The sequence below is a fragment of the Alligator sinensis genome, unplaced genomic scaffold (genome assembly GCF_000455745.1).
Source record: "Alligator sinensis unplaced genomic scaffold, ASM45574v1 scaffold364_1, whole genome shotgun sequence".
Lineage (NCBI taxonomy): Eukaryota > Metazoa > Chordata > Crocodylia > Alligatoridae > Alligator > Alligator sinensis.
The window spans coordinates 369,724-392,528 of record NW_005842546.1 but is presented as its reverse complement, the minus strand read 5'-3'; the positions used below and the strand labels follow the sequence as shown (position 1 = coordinate 392,528).

General features: G+C 46.4%; 1 protein-coding gene across 1 annotated transcript in view; it reads right to left on the bottom strand.

Annotated features, from left to right (window-relative positions):
* LOC106722682 (E3 ubiquitin-protein ligase RNF213-like) overlaps window positions 1-22,805 on the bottom strand; it is a 128,320-nt gene that overhangs the window by 25,580 nt on the left and 79,935 nt on the right. The window contains exons 27-32 of the mRNA XM_014523918.2: window positions 22,615-22,765; window positions 22,260-22,425; window positions 17,988-18,079; window positions 14,424-14,666; window positions 8,679-8,817; window positions 982-1,059 (exon numbers count right to left, since the gene is read on the bottom strand). Coding sequence (XP_014379404.2) covers window positions 982-1,059; window positions 8,679-8,817; window positions 14,424-14,666; window positions 17,988-18,079; window positions 22,260-22,425; window positions 22,615-22,765 — 869 coding nt within the window. The remainder of the gene's footprint in view (window positions 1-981; window positions 1,060-8,678; window positions 8,818-14,423; window positions 14,667-17,987; window positions 18,080-22,259; window positions 22,426-22,614; window positions 22,766-22,805) is intronic.

Genomic DNA, 22,805 nt, shown 5'->3' with positions numbered 1-22,805 from the left:
GTGGCTTCATCGACAGCAGATGCTGGCTGTGCAGTAGCTCTTTACTACTGCACAGTACTGTTGTGTGGCACAAAGCAAGATGCAGGGATACTGCACAGTGGTAACAAGCCACTGCGCAGTAGTAAGATGCCACTGCACAGTCAACATTACGAAAAAGCCATTTGGGGATGCTTCTGCTCAGTAACGCTGGTTATTGTGCAGTCATTTATGCAAGTACTAAATGACTGCTAAGTAACCACTGCCACTCTGTCTTTGCAACTGGGAGATCAGATTCTGATAATCTTTTTATTAAATAGCTCCCCACCACCTGTGACTTTGGAAGCATTTAGGCATGAGTTTAGCTTTTTGCATGGCGATTAGCCCCAAAGTCAACTGAATTATGCACTATGTGGTAAGTCTACGCACAAACCTTTGGTGAGATCAGGCCAAATTACGGAAGGGCTTTCTATCAAAGGAGTGATGGAATAATGGGAGTGACTTGTTACAGTCAGTTGTAGTAGCTTTGTGGGCATGGGAGGGGAGGCTGCGGCCAGCCCGGAAACTGGTCCCCACTATGGTTTGATCCACCTGCCAGCCCTGGGTGGCTTAGTGCCTCCAGTCCATCTCCAGGAGACCCTCTCTCCTGGGAGCTCCTTTCCCTGGTGCATGCAGGGGCTACCACTTGCATGGTCAAAGACTGGGCGTGTACTCCCAAGCCCAGCCTCCTTCCAACCATATGACCAGATCTTCTGCATCCAGGGACCAGGTGCAACTAATTGCCTCATTAGCTGCCTGGCCTTTTTAGTCTTTGGCACAGTCCATGTGGGCTGCTTCTCCTTGCTGTACTTTCTGGCCCTGGGGTTCCTATTCTCTAAAACCTTCCTAGTAATAGGGAAGAGGCTGTAATAACATGTCTAAAAAGTAGACATTCCTTATTTTGTCACATGACAGGAGGATATCTACAAAGAAAATTAAAAGGCCATAAAGCCCAAGTACCTATGCATTCAGGATTCAATTTTATATTGCTCCAAACTTTCTGAATGATGTGTACAGCTCCTTCAAAAGACAAGCGTTGATCACCTGAAATTGGGGAGAGAAGAAAAATAACATTTGTCAATATATGTTATTCAGGAGTGTGTGTAAACTCATATATACTGTGTATCATATCAGCGGGAGGGCGAGACACACAGCGGGAGGGCGAGACGCACAGAGTAGAGATAGAGATAGAGAGGTAGATAGAGATAGATACATAGAGATATAGACAGAGAGAGAGAGAGAGATAGTAAAAACCAGATTTCTTATGTCTAAAGTAGATCTTAGAATTAAAAGACTGTAAAGGAAAGTCAACTAGCATTGTATGAAAGAAGATTTGCTTCCAAATGCTGGGTAAAAATATGGAAAGCTGTGCAGATATTGGAGAAGACCATGCTCAATGGCAGCAGAAGTATATTTGCTCCACCAAAAGTATTAATCACAAAAGAAGATTAAATGAGCTGGACCAGTTTATGGAGTGGCTCAGATGACAGAAATGATAGTTTTGAATGGCTGACCGGTTAGAGGGGGTGATATATGGAGTTACACTTGCTACCTCTAGGCTGCAGAGTAGATTACAGGGTCTTACACCTCATGGACTCCAGTGTCCATAGACATGCCTGACCCCACTTCCTGTCCCTACTGCTGGGTTACCCTCCAGATTGTGGGGGCTGGGGGTGTAAGACACCCCATACTCACTGTTCACTAGGGATGCAACTGGCATGTCATTTCCTAGGGGCCACCCTGCCACACCCAGCCCCACCACACCATCCTACCTTAGAAGGTGTATTTTTACATCATACCCCAGGACCATAAACCTCTTCCATCCCCATAGTTACATCCTCTGTACCTCCAAGATGTTAAGTGAACAGCAGCTCCAGCCAGGCTGTATTCTCTTTGGCTTCTTGCAGCAAAACTGCTGGCCCCACTGCTCAAGGCCTGCTCTTATCTTAAGCAGCTGTGCCCTCTTCCCAATCAGGCAGTCTCATGCTGACCATGTGACTCTTCTGATTGAAAGAGCAGTCACCTGGAGGCTGCTCTGTTGCCTGTCCTGGCCCTTAAAGTGGCAGGCACCAAAGTTGCACTGCCACAGAGAGTTTTTTCTTTCTGCTCAGGGTCAGCCCAATCACCACACTTAGGTTCAGAAAGGAATATTACCCCAGGGTCAAATCAGCATGGGCTGTGGGGTTTTGTGCCCTTCTCTGTATGGAGAAGGGGGGCATGTTCCTCTTCCTGAGATCTCTTGAGTGTATTTTTGCTATTTTTTCAGTGACAGGACACTAACAGTTCTAGTCCTCTTTCTTTTTGTGTGACAGGTTAGGGTGCTCTTGGCGTTTTGGGGCAACATGCTTTGTAGTTGTGCAACAGGACTGATTGTGTAGTTTTAGCAATAAGTTAGACAAGGATGAGTCTGCCTCAGGCAGGAGCTTGGACTAGATGTGACCTTTGGACAGCTCTGCCAAGCCCTCCTTTTCTATACTTTTGTATGACTTAAGAGCCTGAAAAACATTTTCTAAGTGATTTAAGACCAGATTCTGAAAGGATGGAGCCTCAACCCAACAGATAAACCAACGGGATCTTAGGTTCCTAAACAAAAGTGAGATACCTAAGTACCACTGTGTATTTAGACCAGCACTTAGGAGTTTATGAGCATGAATAAACCAGGAATGTTTCACTAGTGTCAGTGCTGCAGTCTCAGCAAATTGATTATTCTTCCCATCCCTATCCTTAAGTTTCTTGCCTACTAGAAAACAGTGTGACTGCATTTGCCTTTCCATTTCCCAGTGCATCTTTCTTCTGTCATTCAATTTGGAGCACAATGTATCTGTTGTTTGCAGCCACTCCCTGAAGCTCCTCCCCTGCCATTCCATCCCAAACCTTTTACTGTTCAGCCTCTGTCTCCTGCACTCCACCAACGTTGTTCTTGCCAGTGTCTCCAATGAAACACTGGGGGTGGCAGCTTGCTGTCTACCCTCCTCCTCCTCCTCCAGGGGAGCATACCTCTTGTGCAGTGCCAGGGGAGGAGCAGCTCTAGCCCTGTATGTCCTGGATCCTGAGACAACCATCTTCCAGGTAGCTCCGCGTGGGTAATTTTCACCAGCCTTCTTGTTGCCCATCTTCTCTATTTTCTGTTCTTCTTCCTTCTTTTGGAGAACGGCCTGGCACTAGTCAACGATGTAGTCTTTGTGGGCCCTGATGGTGCATAGCTGATGTACTTCCTCCTCAAGCTCCCGCACCTGGCCCTCCAGAGACTCCACTAGGGAGCACATCCCACAAGTGGCGGTGCCTACATTCCCAGCTGCCAGCAGCCATGGTAGGAAGCCCCACCACAGTCCAGAACCAGGGGCTCCATCTGGGTGGGGGCCAGAGCCATGGGCTCCATCTGGGTGGAGACCTCAGGGGTGGCAGAAAGCTTGAGGTGCAATGAGTCTCCACCATGGCTGAGAGTGAGTCATCTGTACACTACAGAGCACCAAACCAGGGGGAGTATCTTCATCTGGAGTTCTCTTGAGAACTGGCAGAGGTCTGATGTCATAGGACATGGTCATCATGGGTGACTTCAGTTATCCAGACATCTCTTGGGAGGAACACTCGGCAAAGTTGGAGAAATCACATTGCTTCCTGACCTGTATCAAAGAGCTCTACATGCCTCAGGAGGTGCTTGGGCCAAGCAGAGGTAACACTCTCCTAGACTTGGTCTTGGCCAAAGGAGACAATTTGGTGAGCGGTTTGAATATAGAGGGTAACCTGGGTGACAGCAACCATGACACCATCAAAATCACTGTCTGTCACAAGGCAGGCAAATCAGCTAGCAGGGTTGAAGTTTTGGACTTCAAAAAAGCAAATTTCAACAAATTCAGGGCAATAGTGGGGGAAGTGTTGTGGGACCAGAGGGGAAGGTGAAAGGAGTGCACAAAGATGGTCATTTCTCAAGTACACGATCCTTGAAGAACAAAAGAAGTCCATTCCCATGCAGAGGAAAGCTAGAAGAAGGGCTGGAAAGCCTTCTTGGCTTAATAGGGAAATTATGGTCTCCTTGAACAAGAAGAAAGAGGCATGCAAACAATGGAAGCTTGGGACAGTCCTCAAGGAGGACTATACAACAACAGCCTGCACTTGTAGGGAACAGATTACAAAGACTAAGGTGGTGACTGAATTTAAACTAGCAATAGAAATCAAGGACAATAAAAAGTCTGTCTTTAGATATGTAGGGAACAGAAGAAAAACAAATGGAAACGTGGGGCCATTACTTAACAACTCAGGATAGCTGATTACTGATACTCAGGAGAAAACTGAACTCCTGAATGACCACTTCGCTTTGTTATTTCACCGGATAAGGGGAAAATCATGCTAGATAGGGTGTAGAATGGGCATGGTGGGAATGACTGCCTTCCTACTATTGATGTTGAGCTGGTGTGTGATCAGTTCAAAAAGTTAGACATTTATAAGTCAGCAGGACCAGATGAACTTCATCCGAGAGTACTGAAGGAGCTGACCAAAGTTATCATGGGACCTCTGATGAAACTCTTCCAAAACTCAAGATGCTTGGGGGAGGTCCCTGAAGACTGGAAGAAGGCCAAGGTTATGCCCATCTTCAAGAAGGGGAGGAGGGAGGACACGGGCAATTCTAGGCCAATTAGCCTAACTTCTATCCCAGGGAATATCCTAGAAAAATTAATCAAGGAGTCTATGTGTAATACACTTGCAAAGGACATCCAGCGTGGCTTCAGCGCAGACAGGACTTATTTTACCAATCTCATCTCCTATGACCAGGTCACTCACCACATGGATAAGAGGGAGCAGGTCAACATTGTATACCTAGACTTCCAAAAGGCCTTTGATATGGTATTCCATGATGTTTTCATGGGAAAATTGGAGGACTGTGGGCTTAACTGTTTAACAGTTAGGTGGGTAGGAAGCTGGCTGTGAGGTAGGACCCATAGAATCTTAATGAGCATATCTGTGTCATCCTGGCAAAAAGTGGCTAGTTGTTTTCCCTCAGGGGTCAGTGCTTGGCCCAGTGCTTTTCAACATCTTTGTCAGAGATTTGATGTTGGGGTAAAGAGTTCACTGGCCAAGTGTGCAGATGACACCAAGTTATGGGGGAGCATGGTCATGCTTGAAGCTAGGCTGCAGATACAAGACCTGGACAGGTTGGCAAGTTGGGCAGATCGGAACCAGATGAAGTTCAACACTGAGCAGTGTAAAGTGCTCCATCTGGGGATGAATGACCTCCTACACACCTTTGGGCTTGGCAGCAGCAAACTGACTAGCACTACAACTGAAAGGGATCTAGGTGTAATAATAGATCATAGTCCCATCTCTGGTGAGATGAATATGAGCCAGTAGTGCGATGCTTTAGCCAGCAGGGCTAACAATACTCTAGCATGCATCAATCGATGTATCTCATGTAAAACCAAGGAAGTGATTCTTCTGCTGTACTCAGCATTGGTGACACCACAGCTGGAGCCACACTTCAACAAGGGTATGGTAAAGCTTAAGAGAGTGCACAGAAGAGCCACCCGTATGATCAGAGACTTGTAAAGCAAGACATGCAATGAAAGGCTAAGGGACTTGGGCCTGTTCATCCAAAAAAGAGAAGTCTGGAGGGGATTTGGTAGCAGCTTACTGCTATGTCAGGAGAATACATCAAGGGGTCAGAAAACAACTGGTCACCAAAGCACCCCTGGGAAAAGATGGAAGTAATGGCCGCAAACTCCTGGAAGATCATTTTAGTCTTAACATTAGGAAAAACCTCTTCACAGATGGAGAATTCAGACTGAAATAAACTGCCTCCAGAGGTGATGCAATCACCTACCCCAGAGATCTTCAAGAGGAGACTAGACAGACACTTTGCTGGGGTCACCTGATCCCAGTTGTCTTCTTGCCTGGTGCAGGGGGCTAGACCCAATGATGAGTGCAGGGGGGCTGGACCCAATGATTTTGCGAGGTCCCTTCCAACCATTACAATCTATGAATCTATGGTCTTCCTCTTGCAGTTTTACCCTACTTGGGTCTCCATGACACTGACCTCTCCTGATCTAATCATGCCTTCATTGCATCCTTGGAGAAGCTTCAAGATTCCTGTGGGAGTTTCAGAAGGAGCCATCTTTGGCCCATTTCTCTACTTGATCTAAACCTTGCCCCTGGTGTAACATCAGCTACAAACAAATTCACCAAAAATCTCTGTTTTGGTGACTCGCAGATCAACCTCTACTTCAGATTTGTTTCCTTCTTTCTGCACTTCCTGTCATCTCTTTGGTGATGGCCAACTGTCAGCCTGAGGCCAACGTGACTTTTACAATGCTCGTCTCCAGCAATTACACCCCACAACCTCCTGTCTTCATCAGTGCAAATGTCATCAGTTTGACTGCCATTTACACTGGTAACTTCAGCATTGTCTTCAGCTCAGACCTCTCACCACATCATCATATACAAACTGGGTCTAAGGTTTTCAGTGTTTTTTCATGAAATCTCCAAAGTATGGCCTTTTCTGTCGATCCAAAACACTTATACAGAAACCAACATCTTGTATCCTGAGAATTTCTGCTTCCTTTTTCTGTCCGTGAGATACAGTTGTGTCCTGCTGGGATCCACCAATACTGATGCAGCAAAGATAATTTTCTTCACCTACCACTCTAACCACTTCACCCTCTTCTAGCCCTTTCTCCTCTATCACATCAAGCCTAAACTGCTACTCTTCACTCTCAAAACCATTGATGGCCTTTTTCACCCTCTCTCTCTCTCTCTCTCTGCAGTAATTTAGTACTGAGGCATTAACTCTCAAATCCCATCAACCAACAATGTTAGCTATTAGAACCCACTGAGCTCTAAAGGCATTTTTATGTGCGCTCCAGAGTTGATGGGTGGGTCGCTTTAATTAGAGCAGCTCTGAGAGTGGGGGTGCTTTATCTAAAGCTGGAAGGAGCTTTAATTACAGTGCCCCTGCTGCCATTTTGAAGTGCGGGGATGCTAATACATGAGGCACAGAAGATTGCTGGAGCATGCTAATTAGTTTATTTCAAAGTCAGTGTTTTCAATTTCAAACCCACCTTTTCCCAAAGGCCTGACCCAAAGACCTTGAGCAGTATTGTTTCTTGTAAAAAGCCATGGCAGTTCCTTCAATTCTGTAGAACTGCTGAGCAAAAAGGGTAAAACCAATTGTAGAAGGCTTCCAGAAGTGGTAGTGTAGCAGGCTGTTTGTGCTGGAGGATACAGCCCATCTGCAGGCAGCAAGGCTACTGATTGCAGGCCTGCCTAAGAGACCAGAACCAGTTGCAGAGGATAGTTAGCTGGCCCATAGGAAGCTAAAAGGCTCCGAGGAAGATGCACCAGAGAAGAAATGCTGAAAAGTGAGTGGGAGAGTAAGGAACTGAGATAGGGAGTTTACCCTAGGCACAGGGTCTGGGAGAAGACCCAAAGATTCAAGAGTGGAAGCAGCAGCACGACAGCAGAGAAATGAGGCAAAGACAGCCTGAGAAGGAAACTGGAAGTGCAAGAGCAGCAGGAAGCTAGAGACATCATCTCAGGCTGGTGAGGACTCAGGACTCTGAGTGTACCCTGTATGGATGAGGTTAAAGTTGTGTTATTTAGTACTGACTCATGAGTAAGAGGTTTCCTATGATGCAGTGGGCCAAGGAAAAGGAAGAACTGAGTATAGTTGAAGGACTGTAGGGCTGAGTGATTCCCCAGACCCGCTTCACCGGTTCTTTGCTGGAGTGGTATCCAACAATTTGGCTTCACACCCAGATGAATAATAGCACAAGCCCAATCCATAGGCAAGTTCTTATGTGACCAGGCTGGGCCTCCTGACCCTGGATCTCATCCCAGGCTGGCCCAGCCCTTCCATCTAGTACACAGAGCCATCTGATGCAGGCCACAGGGCTCCCCAAAGACTTTTGGCAGCAGAAGAGCACTAATTAAAACTGTCATTGCTCGCCTGACAGATCACATGAGCTGGATTTAGCCTGCAGGCCAGAGGTTGAGTACCCTGCTTTTCTGCACTGGTGAAGTTCTGTGCTGTGCCCATAAAACTCTCTGTTTGCACAGCACCTGCCACTCTGGTGACTTGGGGCATGACCTGGCCTCCTAGAAGCTGTGATAATCAATAGGAGTAACAGCAGTGGTGCAGCAGACTTGTCATAGATGTTGCTCACCTGTGGAACATGCACCTGCCAGAGAAGGAAGAAGAAACTCTCTCCAAATATCAGCCCCTGAGAACTTGCAGCGAAAAGCCTGAAGCAGCATCAACAATTGTGGGGACCCTGGGGACTCTTCCCAAGTCCCTGAAGTGCCCAAGACACTGGCATTTCCATGAGTGGCCAGAATCTTCACTGCAACATCTTAATTGCTATACCTCTCATGGAGTCTGAGCTCACAGCAAGACTGACAAGCCATGAAGAGTGACATCAGCCTACCAGAGTCTCATATGACTTATGGATAATATCAGTAAAGCTGCCATAGGGCTGCTGTATCTGGCCACAGCACAATCCCCTAAGCAAAGGGTGTGGGTGATGGGCAGGGCACACCATGGGGGAAGGCAGCAATGCCTCCCTGGATCTGAGGGGCACCGATTTTTGCCAGCCGGCAACTGAACCCCATTGACACAGACTGAATTTATCCAAAGGGAGAAAAAGTCCCAATAACTCTGGAAGTCTACACTGTACCTGAGATATGAGGCTTCTCCAAGAACTCTCTCACAGAAAACTGTTCCTCTTCATGGTTGCAGTTTTGGTAGAAGTGGATTAAGGTGTGTTGCAGGCTGAGGACATCAGGAAGATGCTGCATATATTGGATGTTCTGGTGCTGAAAGAGAAAATTTGTGGCCTGTTTAACATGAAGTGATGGTTCATTGGAAGACAGAGGGTGCTTTGGGGAAGGGCACAACGTGGGGCTGATAGCCAATGAAGCAGTGGAGATCTCTCTGCCCTGCATCCATAGAAAAGCACAAGTCAGGCATTGGTGGTGTAAGAGTTCTGGTTATGCTAAACTGTAGTCATGCTAAGCTACAGTAAGCTAAGGTGCTGAAAAGGGGCTTGGGAAAAACTGGTCTCATGAGCAGGGGATGACCTAACAAGAAAATAAAAAAATTAAAAAATTCTAATGAGCAAACAGACACTGATACAAAGAAAAGCTAACTAGCATATTATCTGAGGACAATAAATCTTCCTGAGGTTTTGCTGCTGAACACCAATTGGAATAAGTTTTTCTGTGTCACCTTTGGAATCTGGAAGATGGCTCATTTGTGCCAGCCTTCTACGGCACATGCACGAGTGGATCCAGGGGGGTGCAGGGGTGCAATTATACCCTCCTTTCATTTCTGGTCCAGCTAAATTTTTAAACCAACTGGTTGGCAGCAATGACAAAATCAATTTACTTCATGGCCCATTACAATCTACCTGATTCCTTCTAAACCCTTTATAGCAAATATTAATGATCCTCTCTTCTTTTAATATTGATGGTTTATTAACCAAACTACCCTTTCTTCTGCAATTCTGATGTCTGTTAGTTGCTCCTAGTAATCTAGCTCCTATTTCACAGCCCTACAGAATGTTTTTAACTCTAGCTGAAAAGAATAAGTCTGGTCTGAAACTGTTAAGTCATGGGAACATTAACGCAGGGGCCAAAATAACACAGTGAGGCACTGGATACACTGCCAAGATGCTCAAGAAGGCTAGATTTTGTTTTATGAATTTCAAACAGACACCTGCATGTTTTTCTAGTAATAGCAGGACTAATCCAATAACTATTTTCAATTACTTTTGCTTGTTCGTTGTGTTTTTTTATATGCAGTATGAGATAACTAATTAATGTACATTCCAAAAAAAAGTATAATTGTTTTTGCTTTATCATAAATGAGTAATATAGCCCCAGGCACCTGGCATATTAGTAAATTCTCTAGCTTCTTTTTAACTGGAGAGAAAAACATATTGTGTTGTACATGATGTATCACACCACCTGCACCTCCTTTTTCAAAATACTAGATCACCCCCATGAAAACAGCAGCCTCTCTGTCAAAACAGGAGCAATGAGATACCTCCTGAGGAACCACTCTGCACACCTCAGCACAACAGGGGATTGAGGATTCCAAACCCCAAAGTTTTGGGGATTTGTAATAGTAATTATATTAGGTTCAGGGAGCTACAACTCCTTGACCTTAGACAATAGTCTTGAGAGAGCCCTGCATAGGATCTTCTAGGCCAACCCCCTGAGCATTACATCCTGATGACTGCAAACACACACAGAATAATCCAACATCAAAATGGTCATAACCACATGGTTTGGTTGCTGGAAACTGCCCTAAATAAATACAACAGTTTTTGGAGCCACATTACGAGGTACACCTGGAGTAGTTTCTCCTTGTAAAGCTATTGGTTCTTTTTCTTTAAAATTTTAGCAAGAAGCTGAGTAGGGGAAAATAACTCTGAAGTAGGCAAACCAGGTCTGTTTGATTTTTTAGCTAGTTAACATATAGCAGTGGTTTTCCACCTTTTTTCATTTGTGGACTTCTATAAAATTTCAAATGGAGGTGCACATCTCTTTGGAATTCTTGAATGGAAATGCAGTCCCTTTTGAATGGTAAGTTTGGGTATTTACATACTTTGGATTGATCATAGTCATCTTTCATGTGTAGGAAGATGTCCAGTTTTTCTTTGTTTTTTAATTAAAAAATGCACTCCCTCACCTTCCCGTAACTGTTTTTTACCCTCTATATCCTTTATAAGTAATAACAAGTAATACTAGGTAAGCTAAGTTCTTATACTCCCACATAATAATAAGCCCATTTTATATTGTAAATAGTGTTCTATTATGTTTGTACCACTTTTACTGTTTTATATTGTATTATATTATGTTCCTATTATGTTTGGGTTTTTTTTTACTGTTTTATATTGAATTTATATGATTTAGGCCTATGTCTGTAAAGTAATGACAAGTAATGTTGTTTCCATTTTGTATGGCGAGCCTCCATCCTGTGTCCTCTGTCCTGGTGTAACCCATGTTGTAACTGTGACTCATGTCTAACCAGTCTCATGGAAATTGGTTCCTGAATGGATGGGGATGACTGTGGGTGCTTGAGGTACAATGGTAGCAGGCCTCTACTGAATGATCAGCTCAATGACTGGACTATTGCCTTCCATTGACTCCCTCAGGAACCACGGACCCAGAATTTGAAAGACAAAGACCCTACAGAGATCAGCCTATTGCAACACAGACACCTGGACCTGCATATCCTTGCCTGGAGTGCACATGCTCAGTACACCAGGACTGTCCTTGCCTGGACATTTTCCTCCCATAGAAGACACAGTTAGCCCACCCCTATAAAAGGGGTGGTAGAGTGTGACCTCCCTGGGACGCCCTCTCCATCTGGACCAGCACCATGTCACACCACCTATCCACCCAGATGCCCTGCCAGTGATCCCCTCTGGACAACACCTTGCTGTCAAAGACCCCGACTGGTCATTGAGGATTACCTCACAGCCCAGGCTAGGTAGCTATCACCCATCTTCCATCCCCAAGCAAAGGACCTGGACTCTGTTCCTACACACCTTGATGTTAGGGTGACTGTATTTGGATCTTGAGGAGCACTGGCTTTGCAGCTGAATAAAGGCTTTTTTCTGTGTCTCAGCAAAAGCTGCTGGTCACAAGGCAGAATGATATATTAAAATTAACGGACTTTGCAAATGCTTAGGCAAGCAGTTTCTTAACAATGGAATAGTGGGTAGGATATATGGTGTAAGGAGAACAAGATGCAACCCACCAGCTGTCATCAGAAGCAAGACCTTGGAGATGAAGAAGGAGTCAGCAAGAAACCAAAAAGAACTAGCAAGTGACCAGGAGAACCTGAGTTCATGGTCTTACACATGCGCTTTTAGCAGAGAGGCATGTAAATGAATGAAATACAAAGGCAATTCCATGCTAATGAAGTTAACAGTAAACAGAGGCAGAGCTTGAGATAGGAGGAGAAATGGGAAGAGCAGAAGGAGGGACAGAGGTGGAATAAATGTTAATTAGCATGAACCAAAGTGTATAAAGTGTGGAAAAAAACTACTGTTCAATGCAACTCCCTTAGTTCACTGGCTGCGAGTCTGAGAGGGATCTTTGCCCAAAGCTGTCTCCATTCTGAATAAACCTGTTGTGAGCAATGTATGCAAGTGGCATTTGCTCCCTGCTTGCTCTGGCTAATGAATAATGACCCATTAGCGATTAGATCATTGTCTCCCTAGTTATTGGGCACCACAAGGGGTCGGGGTCTAACACTTGACTTCAATACCTCCACCAAGCCTTTTTATCTCCTGCTACCATTCTGTGGGTGTGTATGTGAGTGTTTGTGTGCGTGTACAGGAACCAATTGTGACAGGGGGTCGGACTCGATGATCTATTGAGGTCCCTTCTGACCCTAACATCTATGAATCTATGAATGAATCTAAACTGAAAATTATGTCTGTATGATAAATTGGCTGAAAAGGCTTAATTAGCTGTTGACCTGGATAAGTGGGCCCGTGGACCTCGAGGTACCCAAGGACTGAATACCAGGGTTCTTCCTGGTACCTCTTAGCTTTGATTGGGGATGCCTGACTTCACTGAGCTTTGTGGAAAGAGAAACTTGTCATACATCAGGCATTGGAGGGGACTGTCTATAAGTTGCCAACATGAATTATTCTTGTCTGTCATTGTTTGTCTTGTTACTACGCGTAGTTGTGTTTCTATTAAGTCAATAAACCTTTCTTACCTTTCTACTCCAGACCATGCTCTCAATCCTGAACTCTTCACAGGTGGGTGGGACACCAATAACTTCGTGGGGCTGTGTAGTGTGTTGTCTGTTTAATAAACCTGTTGGGTTTTTGTCTTATTGAACTCCAAACCCTTCTCCTTGATTTTCTGGCTGTCTCCCAGTTTTCTGCCCCTCTGTTTCCAGCCCCAAACTCTCAGCTTTTTGCCTCTTGGTTTCCTGATTGTTTCCTCCTTGCCACTGGGCTTTTCCCCTTGCTTCCATCCCAGCACTAGGTGACCCTGAGTAACCCTGGGGCACTTTAACCTCAAGTAATCCCAGCTTCCCTCCAGTTCTGCCTGTTCTAATCCTGGCCCCAGCAGCTTTCACTCTCTTATTTCCCCCTCTATCATCTTAACCCTCGTCCATCTCCCTTCTTCCCTTCCTTCTGCAAATCTTTGACCCTTGAGTCCCCCTTCCATAGCTACCAAGCAACATAGGTATACCAAGTACCCTAAGCACGCACACACACACACACCACACCACCCAAGTTAGGAACTCATCTGTGTGTATGTGTAGGTGTGTGATATATATCATCGTATGCGAATTATTGATCTGTGTATGTGTATTGGGTGTGTAGCTATTGACAACTGATTTTTGTCTAGTTTTCAGTGCGTCTACTGTGTATGTGCTTGAATTGGTGATAGGTGTGCATGTCCTTAGACTGGCAATCTTGGATGTGTATGTGACTGAGATGGTAGTGTGTGTATCTGTCCTGGGGTTGTGTGTGTGTGCATGTGCCTGGTGTGTGTGTCTGTACCTAACTGATTTCTTTGTGTGTATATATGCAATTGTGTAACACTCTCCCATCTAGCAGTGCAATTTTGAGATCCTGAGAGTTGGCCTGGCCCCACAGGACAACTCATGGATTCCTTAGCTATAGTCTGTGAATTATTAGGTGTCCACACACAGCAGGTTGAAAACCACTGACATTTAGTAAATGCAGTTTAAGATCCATATTAAAATCTCACTTTACTAGGTTTTTTCCCAGCCTAGAGGAGGGGCTTGATGAATCAGGATACCCATGTTGAGTCTTTTCTGTGGTGCAGGTAAGCAATTCTTTCTATTTTGGAGAAACTGCTCATTTTCACATGACTCCACTAGACTCCCTCATGCATTGGAAAGTGGGCTGGATCCATTTCTGAAAGGTTTCTGTGAATGAATGCTTGCAATAGAAAGGAACTGAACTCCATGAACAAGTCCTGTGTTCTTACAGTTCTCAGTGCATCACCGGCTACACGTACACCACAATTTGGGTGCAGTAGATTAGTTTACTTTGGTGTACAACAGTCCTGTCAGACACAGGTACTATCTGACAATAGAGTACTGTAAATAACTGTGCTTGAACACATGTGTAGATGGTGAAATCGGGATTAGATTACTCTGGCACAAATTGCTCTGAAGTTTATTCAGATGCATTAATTGCATGTGTAGATGAATCCACAAACTTTAGTAGCAGCAGCAGCAATATCGACAGCACTACAATAGAGCACATACACACACAGACAATTGCACTGACTATGAAAAGAGAAGAAATATAATGAATACATTGGTGTGTATAGGTGCATCAAGAGGTGTGTGCAAGCAGTGTGAAAATGTTTGTGGTGTCTATGCATATCCATTAATTCAAATATCCACAGACCTTTGACAGAATCTCCAGGAGCACAGGGAATTGATTTGTTCCATTTTCCTGTTGAATCAGATGCGTCAGGTGTTGAACTGTCATCTTCTGTTCAAATTGCCAAATGCAGGGCTTGTTGATCAGCCCAGTGCTTGACAGGTCACTGAAGGGCAGGGTCTGTCCCTCGGCTATTTTCAGAATACTGGAGCTATGAGCTCCCTCTGCAATCTCCTGCTTTGCAGAAGCAAGTTTGTCCTTCAATCCCTGGGAAAGAAAAAAATTCTGTTAAGAGCCCTGTCCTGTCAGAAAGGAGGGGCTGTGTGCCAATCAGTCTGAGGGCTAGATGGGCTTGTGACTATGATACAAGTCTGAATTTTTGGAGATGCGGATTAAAAGCACAGCTCTGCTGCACATTCCTGGATGCTCTCCAAAGAGCTACTTCTCCAGGAGCGAGAAAAGTACTAGCTGGTCGTGTCTGCACATGTGCTATACTGCAGAATAGACTAATAAACTGTAGAGTAAAGCATCACTGCCTACATGTGCAACAAGATTAGGCCACATTGAAATAATTTACACCATAATAAGACAGCATTGCCAGGGACAGTACTATTTTATGCCTTGGTAATTTAACATTACTAAACACACATGTAGAGTGTACACTGTCCTTGGGCATAAACTGTGCCCAGTCAGCAGGGGGCAATACTCCTGCCTGCCACATGGCTTCATGTCTTCAGCACTCTCATGTCCCAGCCAGCCTCTTTGCCACCCAATGCTGCCATCTGGAGCCTGGGGCTAACTCCCATGCCCCTTGCCAACCCATAACCACTTTGCCCTGGCTCAAATTGCTGTTGCCCCAGGCACACATGGGGTGTGACTACATGAGGTGTTTACTATGCAGTCGAGTAATTAGCTTCACAGTAAGCATCTTGCACCAAAACATGCAAAGCTATTAGGCTTGAGTAACCTAATTTACTCCACAGATGGACAGTACAAGTACTATCCTGATGTGGACTAAAAAGCACAACAGAACTGTATGTGTAGACACTGCCTGGGATGGCTGGGGCATGAGGTGCTTCAGTGTAGGGGCTGCCTGCTGGCTATCTCTGTGCTGAAGCACCCTCATGCCCCAGCCAGTACCTCCACAGCATGTGGAGCTGGGAGAAGCAGCCCCACGCTGGCAGGCTGACCCTCCTGGCCCCCTGCCAGGTACAGCTTCTCCAACCCAGCTCCATGTGCTGCACTCCTGGGTGCATGTGCAGATGTGTACCTGGCTTGAATAAACCCCAGAACAGTAAGCTCTGGAGTTTGCATACGTGTTTATATTTATTTACATATTTATATGCACATGTAAACACACCAGCACAGAAGCTGTACCCAGGAATATTTTACTCTGGCTAAATCTTCTCCGGGATTTATTGCTTGGATTAATTCCATGTGTTGATGCACCTGCTCTTCCTTTGGCTTTAGTTACTGGCAAAGCTACTGGGTCTAAACTGACCAAAAAGAAACTGAGGCTGGAAATTACAAGAAAGCGTCTAATCATTACAGCCATGAAGTTCAGGATGGCCTTCCAACAGAGGGAGTGATAGTAAGAAAACTCAGTGGTTCTAAAGTTGGGCATATGTATGAACAGAACTTTGTGGTGTGAGAATTTGTGTTAGCAGGGGACCATTCACAATGAGACAGGAGGTCTATTCTGTCCTGTGTTCCTGGGACTCCAGCCCTTGGCTTCCTATCTCTAGAAAAAGGATGATGATTCTGCCCTGTCTAATTAGGCTGTAAATGATGGATCTAATGAGGCTGTGTTATGCTGGGTCAAAGGGGACCACTCTATTTCTGTGTAACACCGGGTGCATCTACACACGCAATTAGCATGTAGCAATAAACTCTAGTGTAGTTTGCACTGGAGCTGATTGCTTCTGAGTGCAGCATTTACACGTGCACCCAGGACCACAGCACGTTAAGACCTAGCTAGCAGGGGGCCTGGTGGGAGGGGGAGGGTCAGCCTTCCAGCCCGGGGATGATCTGAACTAGTTCAATGTGCTGCTGAGGGGCTGGCTTGGGCACAAGGGTGCTACAGTGTAGGGCTAACCAGCAGGCAACCCCCACAGTATAGCACCTTCATGTCCCAGCCAACCCCAATCGCCCTTTACACATGCATTTTGGCACACATAATTACTCTGCTGTAGGATAATACTTGTCCCAGCCAGAACTATCCTACAGTGGAGTTAATTAATTTCCTGAGCCTTAATATGGGTGCATGTATAGATGGTGACGCTTTACTGTGCAGCTGATTAGTCAGCTGGTGGAGGTGGGGAGGGGGACACTGACTGGGGAGTTTTCTGACCAGAAGGGGTGGGGCTTGATCCATATAAGCCCAGGGCATGAGCTGGTCAAGGCAGTCTTCCCTTCAGTGTCACCGGGAAAAGAGCTTCTGGCAGCAGGGCTCCCGAGACAAATTGCTGAGCTGGGACAAGCAGCACTGAGCCTGGAAGCTGGCCAGGCCTTGGAATAGATAGACCTGGGAGAAGAGGGGCCAGGGGCCCAGTGCCCAAGAGGTCTACAGTGGAATGATATGGTGGTTGTGGAAAGGACTGAAGGGAAGGTAAGGAGGTCCCCTCTGGTCCAGAGGGAAAAATCCTGAGCCCACTGAGAGGCAGAATAAGGGGCCAGGGCAGGCCTTGGAAGACACAGGCCTAGGGATAAGACAGCAAGCGAGTGTGCAAAAGCATGAGAGCCTCAGAAGAACTAGGTACTTGGGGAAAATGTCTAGTACCTGCAGGGGGGAATCAAGAGGGTCTGGAGCCCAGGAGGCCTAGGCATGCCAGACTCAGGTGCTTGGGGAGGGGGACCAGGAGGGACCAGGGAGGACTAGGGTGTGTTAAAGGAATTTCAGTTCCTGGGTCCTGCCAGCAGGCAGAGTTGTGTTAGCAGATCACCTGTGAGGCATGGGAGCAGGTACTGGGGAAGAAGGGGCCCATGAATCTAGTCCCTAACTCAATGACCATGAGCGCCTGTGGTCTTAACAGTAAGACCAGGCTTGGAGCAATCTCCTTTCATCAGAAGTCATTAGCATCAAGATGTGGTGGGTGAGCAAAGGGGAGAGGGCCCCAAGGGGAGACAGGTTAACAAGGACTGAGCGGCCACCAGTGGGCATTGCGACCACACCTGAGAAAAGCACTTGCTACAATGATATATTAGGAAAGTCCCAAATACAGAGGCTTTTCTCCTGTTGAAGGCTTAACAAAATGGACAGGTTTTGGACTGGAAGATGAACAAAACTAAAAATGGTTAATGCTACTGTTTCTGTGTGTGTGTGTGTGTGTGTGTGTGTGTGTATAGACACACACACACACACATACACATATATATAATTCATAATTCTCATGAATGTAAAACTAAGCATCAACGGGAACATTGGGTATAAATGACATTTTAGAAGGGCAGTCTGTGACTAATGGCTTCTAGTATTTCTTTTTTGTTTTTAAGGAGAAAACAAAACTGCTGCATCTATTATCTTTTAAAATAATAATGTATATGATATTTTTGATATTTATTAGGCAGAGAAAACCTGTGCTAACATACCTGAAAAATTGAGTGAGTAAGAGTTTTAAAACAGCTTTCCCAGTTTTTTCTGTCTTCCTTTTCATGCATAGATTTAACAGTCATTTCTTCATCTACAAGAAAGATAAAATTACACTTCAATTTTTGCCATTTAACATGAAAACTTCTTAACTTCACACACACACACTAGCCAATTGCTCATCAGGAATGATGGGGTGGGGGGAGGACAGAGCGTAGCCACTCAGGACCCTGCGCTGCTGCTGCCTCCCAGGAGCGGGGTGGGGGAGGAAGCTGGGGGGAAGCTTGCCCCACCATCCCCTCAGTCCCCCTCAGCCAGCAAACCATGCCACCTCCAGGGATCAAGGCCTGGGGGAAAAAGGGAGAGGCCAGAGGCACTGGCTTGACTCCCTACTCCATCTGCTCCATCGCCATCACCTACAGGGAGCCGGTCTGGAGGCGGGGTGAGGCCAGCATTGCTGGTATTGCCCCCTACTCTGTCCCCTCTGTTCCTGTCATCATGGCAGCATGCAGCAGCCATCTCTTTCTGTCTGGAACGCTCTTGGAGCACTTTGGTTGTATCAGTCAGCATTGTGATTAGCTGCCAAGACAACCAATCACAGTGCAAATAAAGCGTTACAGACAGACAGACTAAGGCTTGTTTCAATGGGTTTGAAGCTTGAAATAGGAAAATTGAAACAAAACCAAAGGCTTCAGAACAGCTTTGAAATGAAACAAGGGTACAGTCCCATCAGTAGCCAGGCTACCAGCGGCACAACGTGGATGGGCATGTGCCACAACCCGAGGATCCCCTCGGGGTTTGCACCCTTCCCTCCCTCTGGAGTCTCAGAGGCCTCCACCCAGATGGAGCCCATGGTTCTGAGCTCCATGCACACGGAACCTCTCGCTCTCAGCTGCAGGGGCTGCCTGTCACTTTTTCAGGCTCTGGGGCCCGGGAGCATAGCCACCTCCCCTTGTGAGGTCTGTTCCCTTTTGGGGTCTCTGGCACACCAGCTGCAAGAGCTCCAGGCTGCAGTCCAGAGACTGTGCGCCATCAGGGATGGTTAGAGGGAGATAGACTCCTATTGCCAGGCCCTTCACCCCCTGGAGGCAGAGGGTAGACCACAGTCACCCTCTAGGACAAGGAAAGACTTGGTGACCTCCCATTCTGTTCAGCCAAGGGGTTGGACCAAGGTGGCCAAGGGCCCCAAGGCCCACCACACCAAGGTCCCTGCCCCGCTGGAGCTTTGCAACAGGTATGAACCTCTTGTAGCCCCAGCAGAGCCTGCTAAATTGCCAGCTCCTGCAGGCAACACAGGCTCAACTGTAGCTACCACCCCCACTCTCCCTAAGACAAAACACAAAGTGTTTGTCATGGGAGACTCCATCCTGAGGGGGACTGAGGGGCAATCTGTCACCCTGACCCCTTAGCCTGAGAAGTCTGCTGCTTCCCGGGAGCCCATATCTGAGACATTGCTGAGAAGATCCCTGAGCTCCTCCAGCCCACTGACCACTACCCTATGCTCCTCATCCATGTGGGCACAAATGACATGGCTCAGATCAATCCCAGCTGGGTCATGAAGCTCTACAGGGATTTGGGAGTGGGGCTTAAAAGGTTGGGGGCACAGGTGGTGTTTTCATCGATCCTCCCAGTTTCAGGCTACAGGCTGAGGAGGGAGAAGAGGATTGAGGTAGTGAACCAAAGACTGTGACACTGGTGTCATCAGGAAGGCTTTGGCTTCCATGACAACAGTCCACTCTTTGGTGAGAGAGGCAGTGAGCTGCTGGGAAGGGACAGCCTCCAGCTCTCTCCACTGGGGAGGAGGCTCTTCTCAGCTAGACTGCTTGACCTAGTCCACCAGGCTTTGAACTGTTCAACAGCTTCATTAATGATGTGGACATTGGTATCAGAAGCAGACTGGCCAAGTTCGCTGATGACTCCAAACTCTGGGGTAAAGCATCCACACCTAAGGACAAGAAGGGTGATCCAGGCTGCCCTGGACAGGCTCAGGAAATGGGTGGATGAGAATCTGATGGTGTTTAACACCGAAAAAATGCAAGGTTCTCCATCTTGCAAAGAAAAACTTGGAACATGCTTATAGGCTCAGCAGTGCTACGCTAGCTAGCACTATAAATGAAAGGGGCTTGAGGGTCACAAATGACCACAAGATGAACATAAACCTTCAATGTGATGCTGCTGCTAGTAAAGTGAGCAACACACTGGCCTGCATCCATAGATGCTTCTCATGATAATCCCAGGACATCATTCTCCAATTGTACTCGGCCTTGGTGAGGCTGCAGCTGGAGTACTGCGTCCAGTTTTGGGCTCCATAGTTCAAAAAGGACTTGGTCAAGCTTGAGAGAGTGCAGAAGAGAGCCCTGCATGTGATCAGAGGTCAGGAAAACAGACCTGTTGATGAGAGGCTGAAAGCCATGGAACTTTTCAACCTAGAAAAGCGCAGGCTCGGGTGATCTGATGGCCACCTATACATTTATTAGGGGTGCTCACCGGGATCTGGGGGAACATCTGTTCACCAGAGTGCCCCAAGGGATGACAAGGTTGAACAGTCACAAGCTCCTCCATGCTTGTTTGAGGCTGGACATCAAGAAGAACTTCTTTATTGTCCAAGCCCCCAAGGTTTGGAATAGACTGCTGCCAGAGGTGGTTCAAGCACCTACTTTGAACTCCTTCAAGAGAAATTTGGATGTTTATCTTGCTGGGATCCTATGATCCCTCCTGACTTCCTGCCCCTGGGGCAGGGGGCTGGACTTGCTGATCTTCCGAGGTCCCTTCCAGCCCTAACATCTATGAATCTATGAAACATTTTGAAAGTTTTGAAATGGTTTTGATTTTCGAAGCAGGGCTGCTACAGATAAACAGAAACTAAGGAGAGGGATGAAGGACTCCTCTAGCTCCCTGTTCGATTCTCCAGCTCTTTGATTACTTCCCTGAGCTCTCTATTCATTTCCCGCAGCTCTTCCTGGGGGTTGCCAAAAACTGCCCCCAATGTCTGTGTGGAGTTTCAGCAGGCTGAACATTTCCCACATCCTGGTCAGATTCCCCAGCTCCCCAATCTTTTCCCAGCTCTCTGATGCCTTCCCCCAGCTCTTCCTGCAAGGCATGGGCCCCCAGATGATATGATATGATACCAGGCTGCCACTGCCAGCTGGGACCAGCACTGGGCACAGCCAGCATTGAGTGTGGGGAAGACTGGTTCTGCTGCTGGTCCCAGCCAGCAGAGGCAGCATGTTGTCATCCTGCATACAGTTTTGGGGGCCCCCATCCCCAGGAGGGCTGTGGGGCTATGCTGGATTCCTCCTAGGGGTGTGGACCCCCAGATCTGCATGTGGGATGACAGGGGCTGCCACTGATGCCTGAGGCCAGCAGCAGCAGCAGTCTTCCCAATCCTGGGCGTGGGCAGGCGGCACCAGCGGCCTCCCATCATCCCACATGCATTATCCAAGGGCATGCACCTCTGGGAGAAGTCTAGCACAGCCTCACAGCCCTCCGCAGATATACGGACAGGATGGTAGGAGGCTGCCACTGCTGGCAAGTGATACAAGTTTTGCTTTCAACTGTTTGAGGTGGAGTTTCACAAAATCCCCTGCACGTATCTCTTTGAAACTTGGCAGGCATCATGCCCTCAGAAGGGGCTACCATCCCTGAAATGTTCATATGAATTCAGGTAAGAAATGACGGCATTATAGGCATTTTCATGATTCCTCATTATAGCCTATGGGTGAACCTTTTAAACCTGTCAAAACAGTGAAACAGTTTCAAAGAAACAAAACAGAACAGTGCTTCAAAATGAAAAAAACAAAACAAAACAAAAAACAACAAAAAAACAAAAACCAAACAATGAAATGAAACACTATCCCTTTAAAACAGAGAACAGAAGTTGAAATTAAAAGGTGCTGTTTCATACAGGGCTAATATATATATAGGTTTATATTATATATATGTTGGATCTGAGAAGAACCACTATGATTACTAACCGGATCTTAAGCATACAAATATGAGGATGGTGCCTTGGTAATCATTTCTTTTCTGGGTTTAGGGTCCCTGTAGTTTCAACATCACATGACAGCTCATGTGCAGCTGACTTCCTCTAGGACCCCTACATCTAGTTCAGGGTGTCTTTTCTCCACAATGCAGTCTCTATCCCCCACAAACCTATCAGTGTGACCCATGCATATTGTACTTGACAGTCAAGCTTTGCATCTGGCTGTGACAAAACACACCTGGTGAAAATTCCCTGTCATACCTGCAGCAACAAAACTGAAGCATTTCTGTACCTTCTGTGCTGTCAAGAAGATATCTGAGAAACAGGTGGACAATGATGGTGGCATCATCTATATTTCTGCCAAGTGACTCTGCTAGGAATGTGATGTCCTTTTCAAGGTGTTCCTGAAAGAATTCTTCTGCAACTTCTGGCTTCTCTTTCATTAGATTCAAAACCGACTGGAAGACAAAGTGTTTCCAGAATTATCTCTAGGGAATCATTTGTCCCACAAGCAAATATAGCCTACACAAAGTTACCATCATAAGTAAGAGCAAGATAACACTAGACAGCACTGTTCAGTAACTGAGGACAGACAGGCATTGAGATAAGACACACTGTAATTTTAATGGGGATGTTTGTGTTCTGACCTGGCGCTCTGTAAAGGTGCCCAGGAGCATGGAAGAATGGAGCAGCACTCTTGCAAGGCAGACCGAGGCTGGAGGCAAGTCCCTCTCTCCTTCTATGCTTCGTGAGCCAGGACTCTCCAGAATGTATCCTCTCTCTATTATATCCTTAGATCTGTGTTAAGAAAGAAAACATAGCTTTAATTGGATGTAGG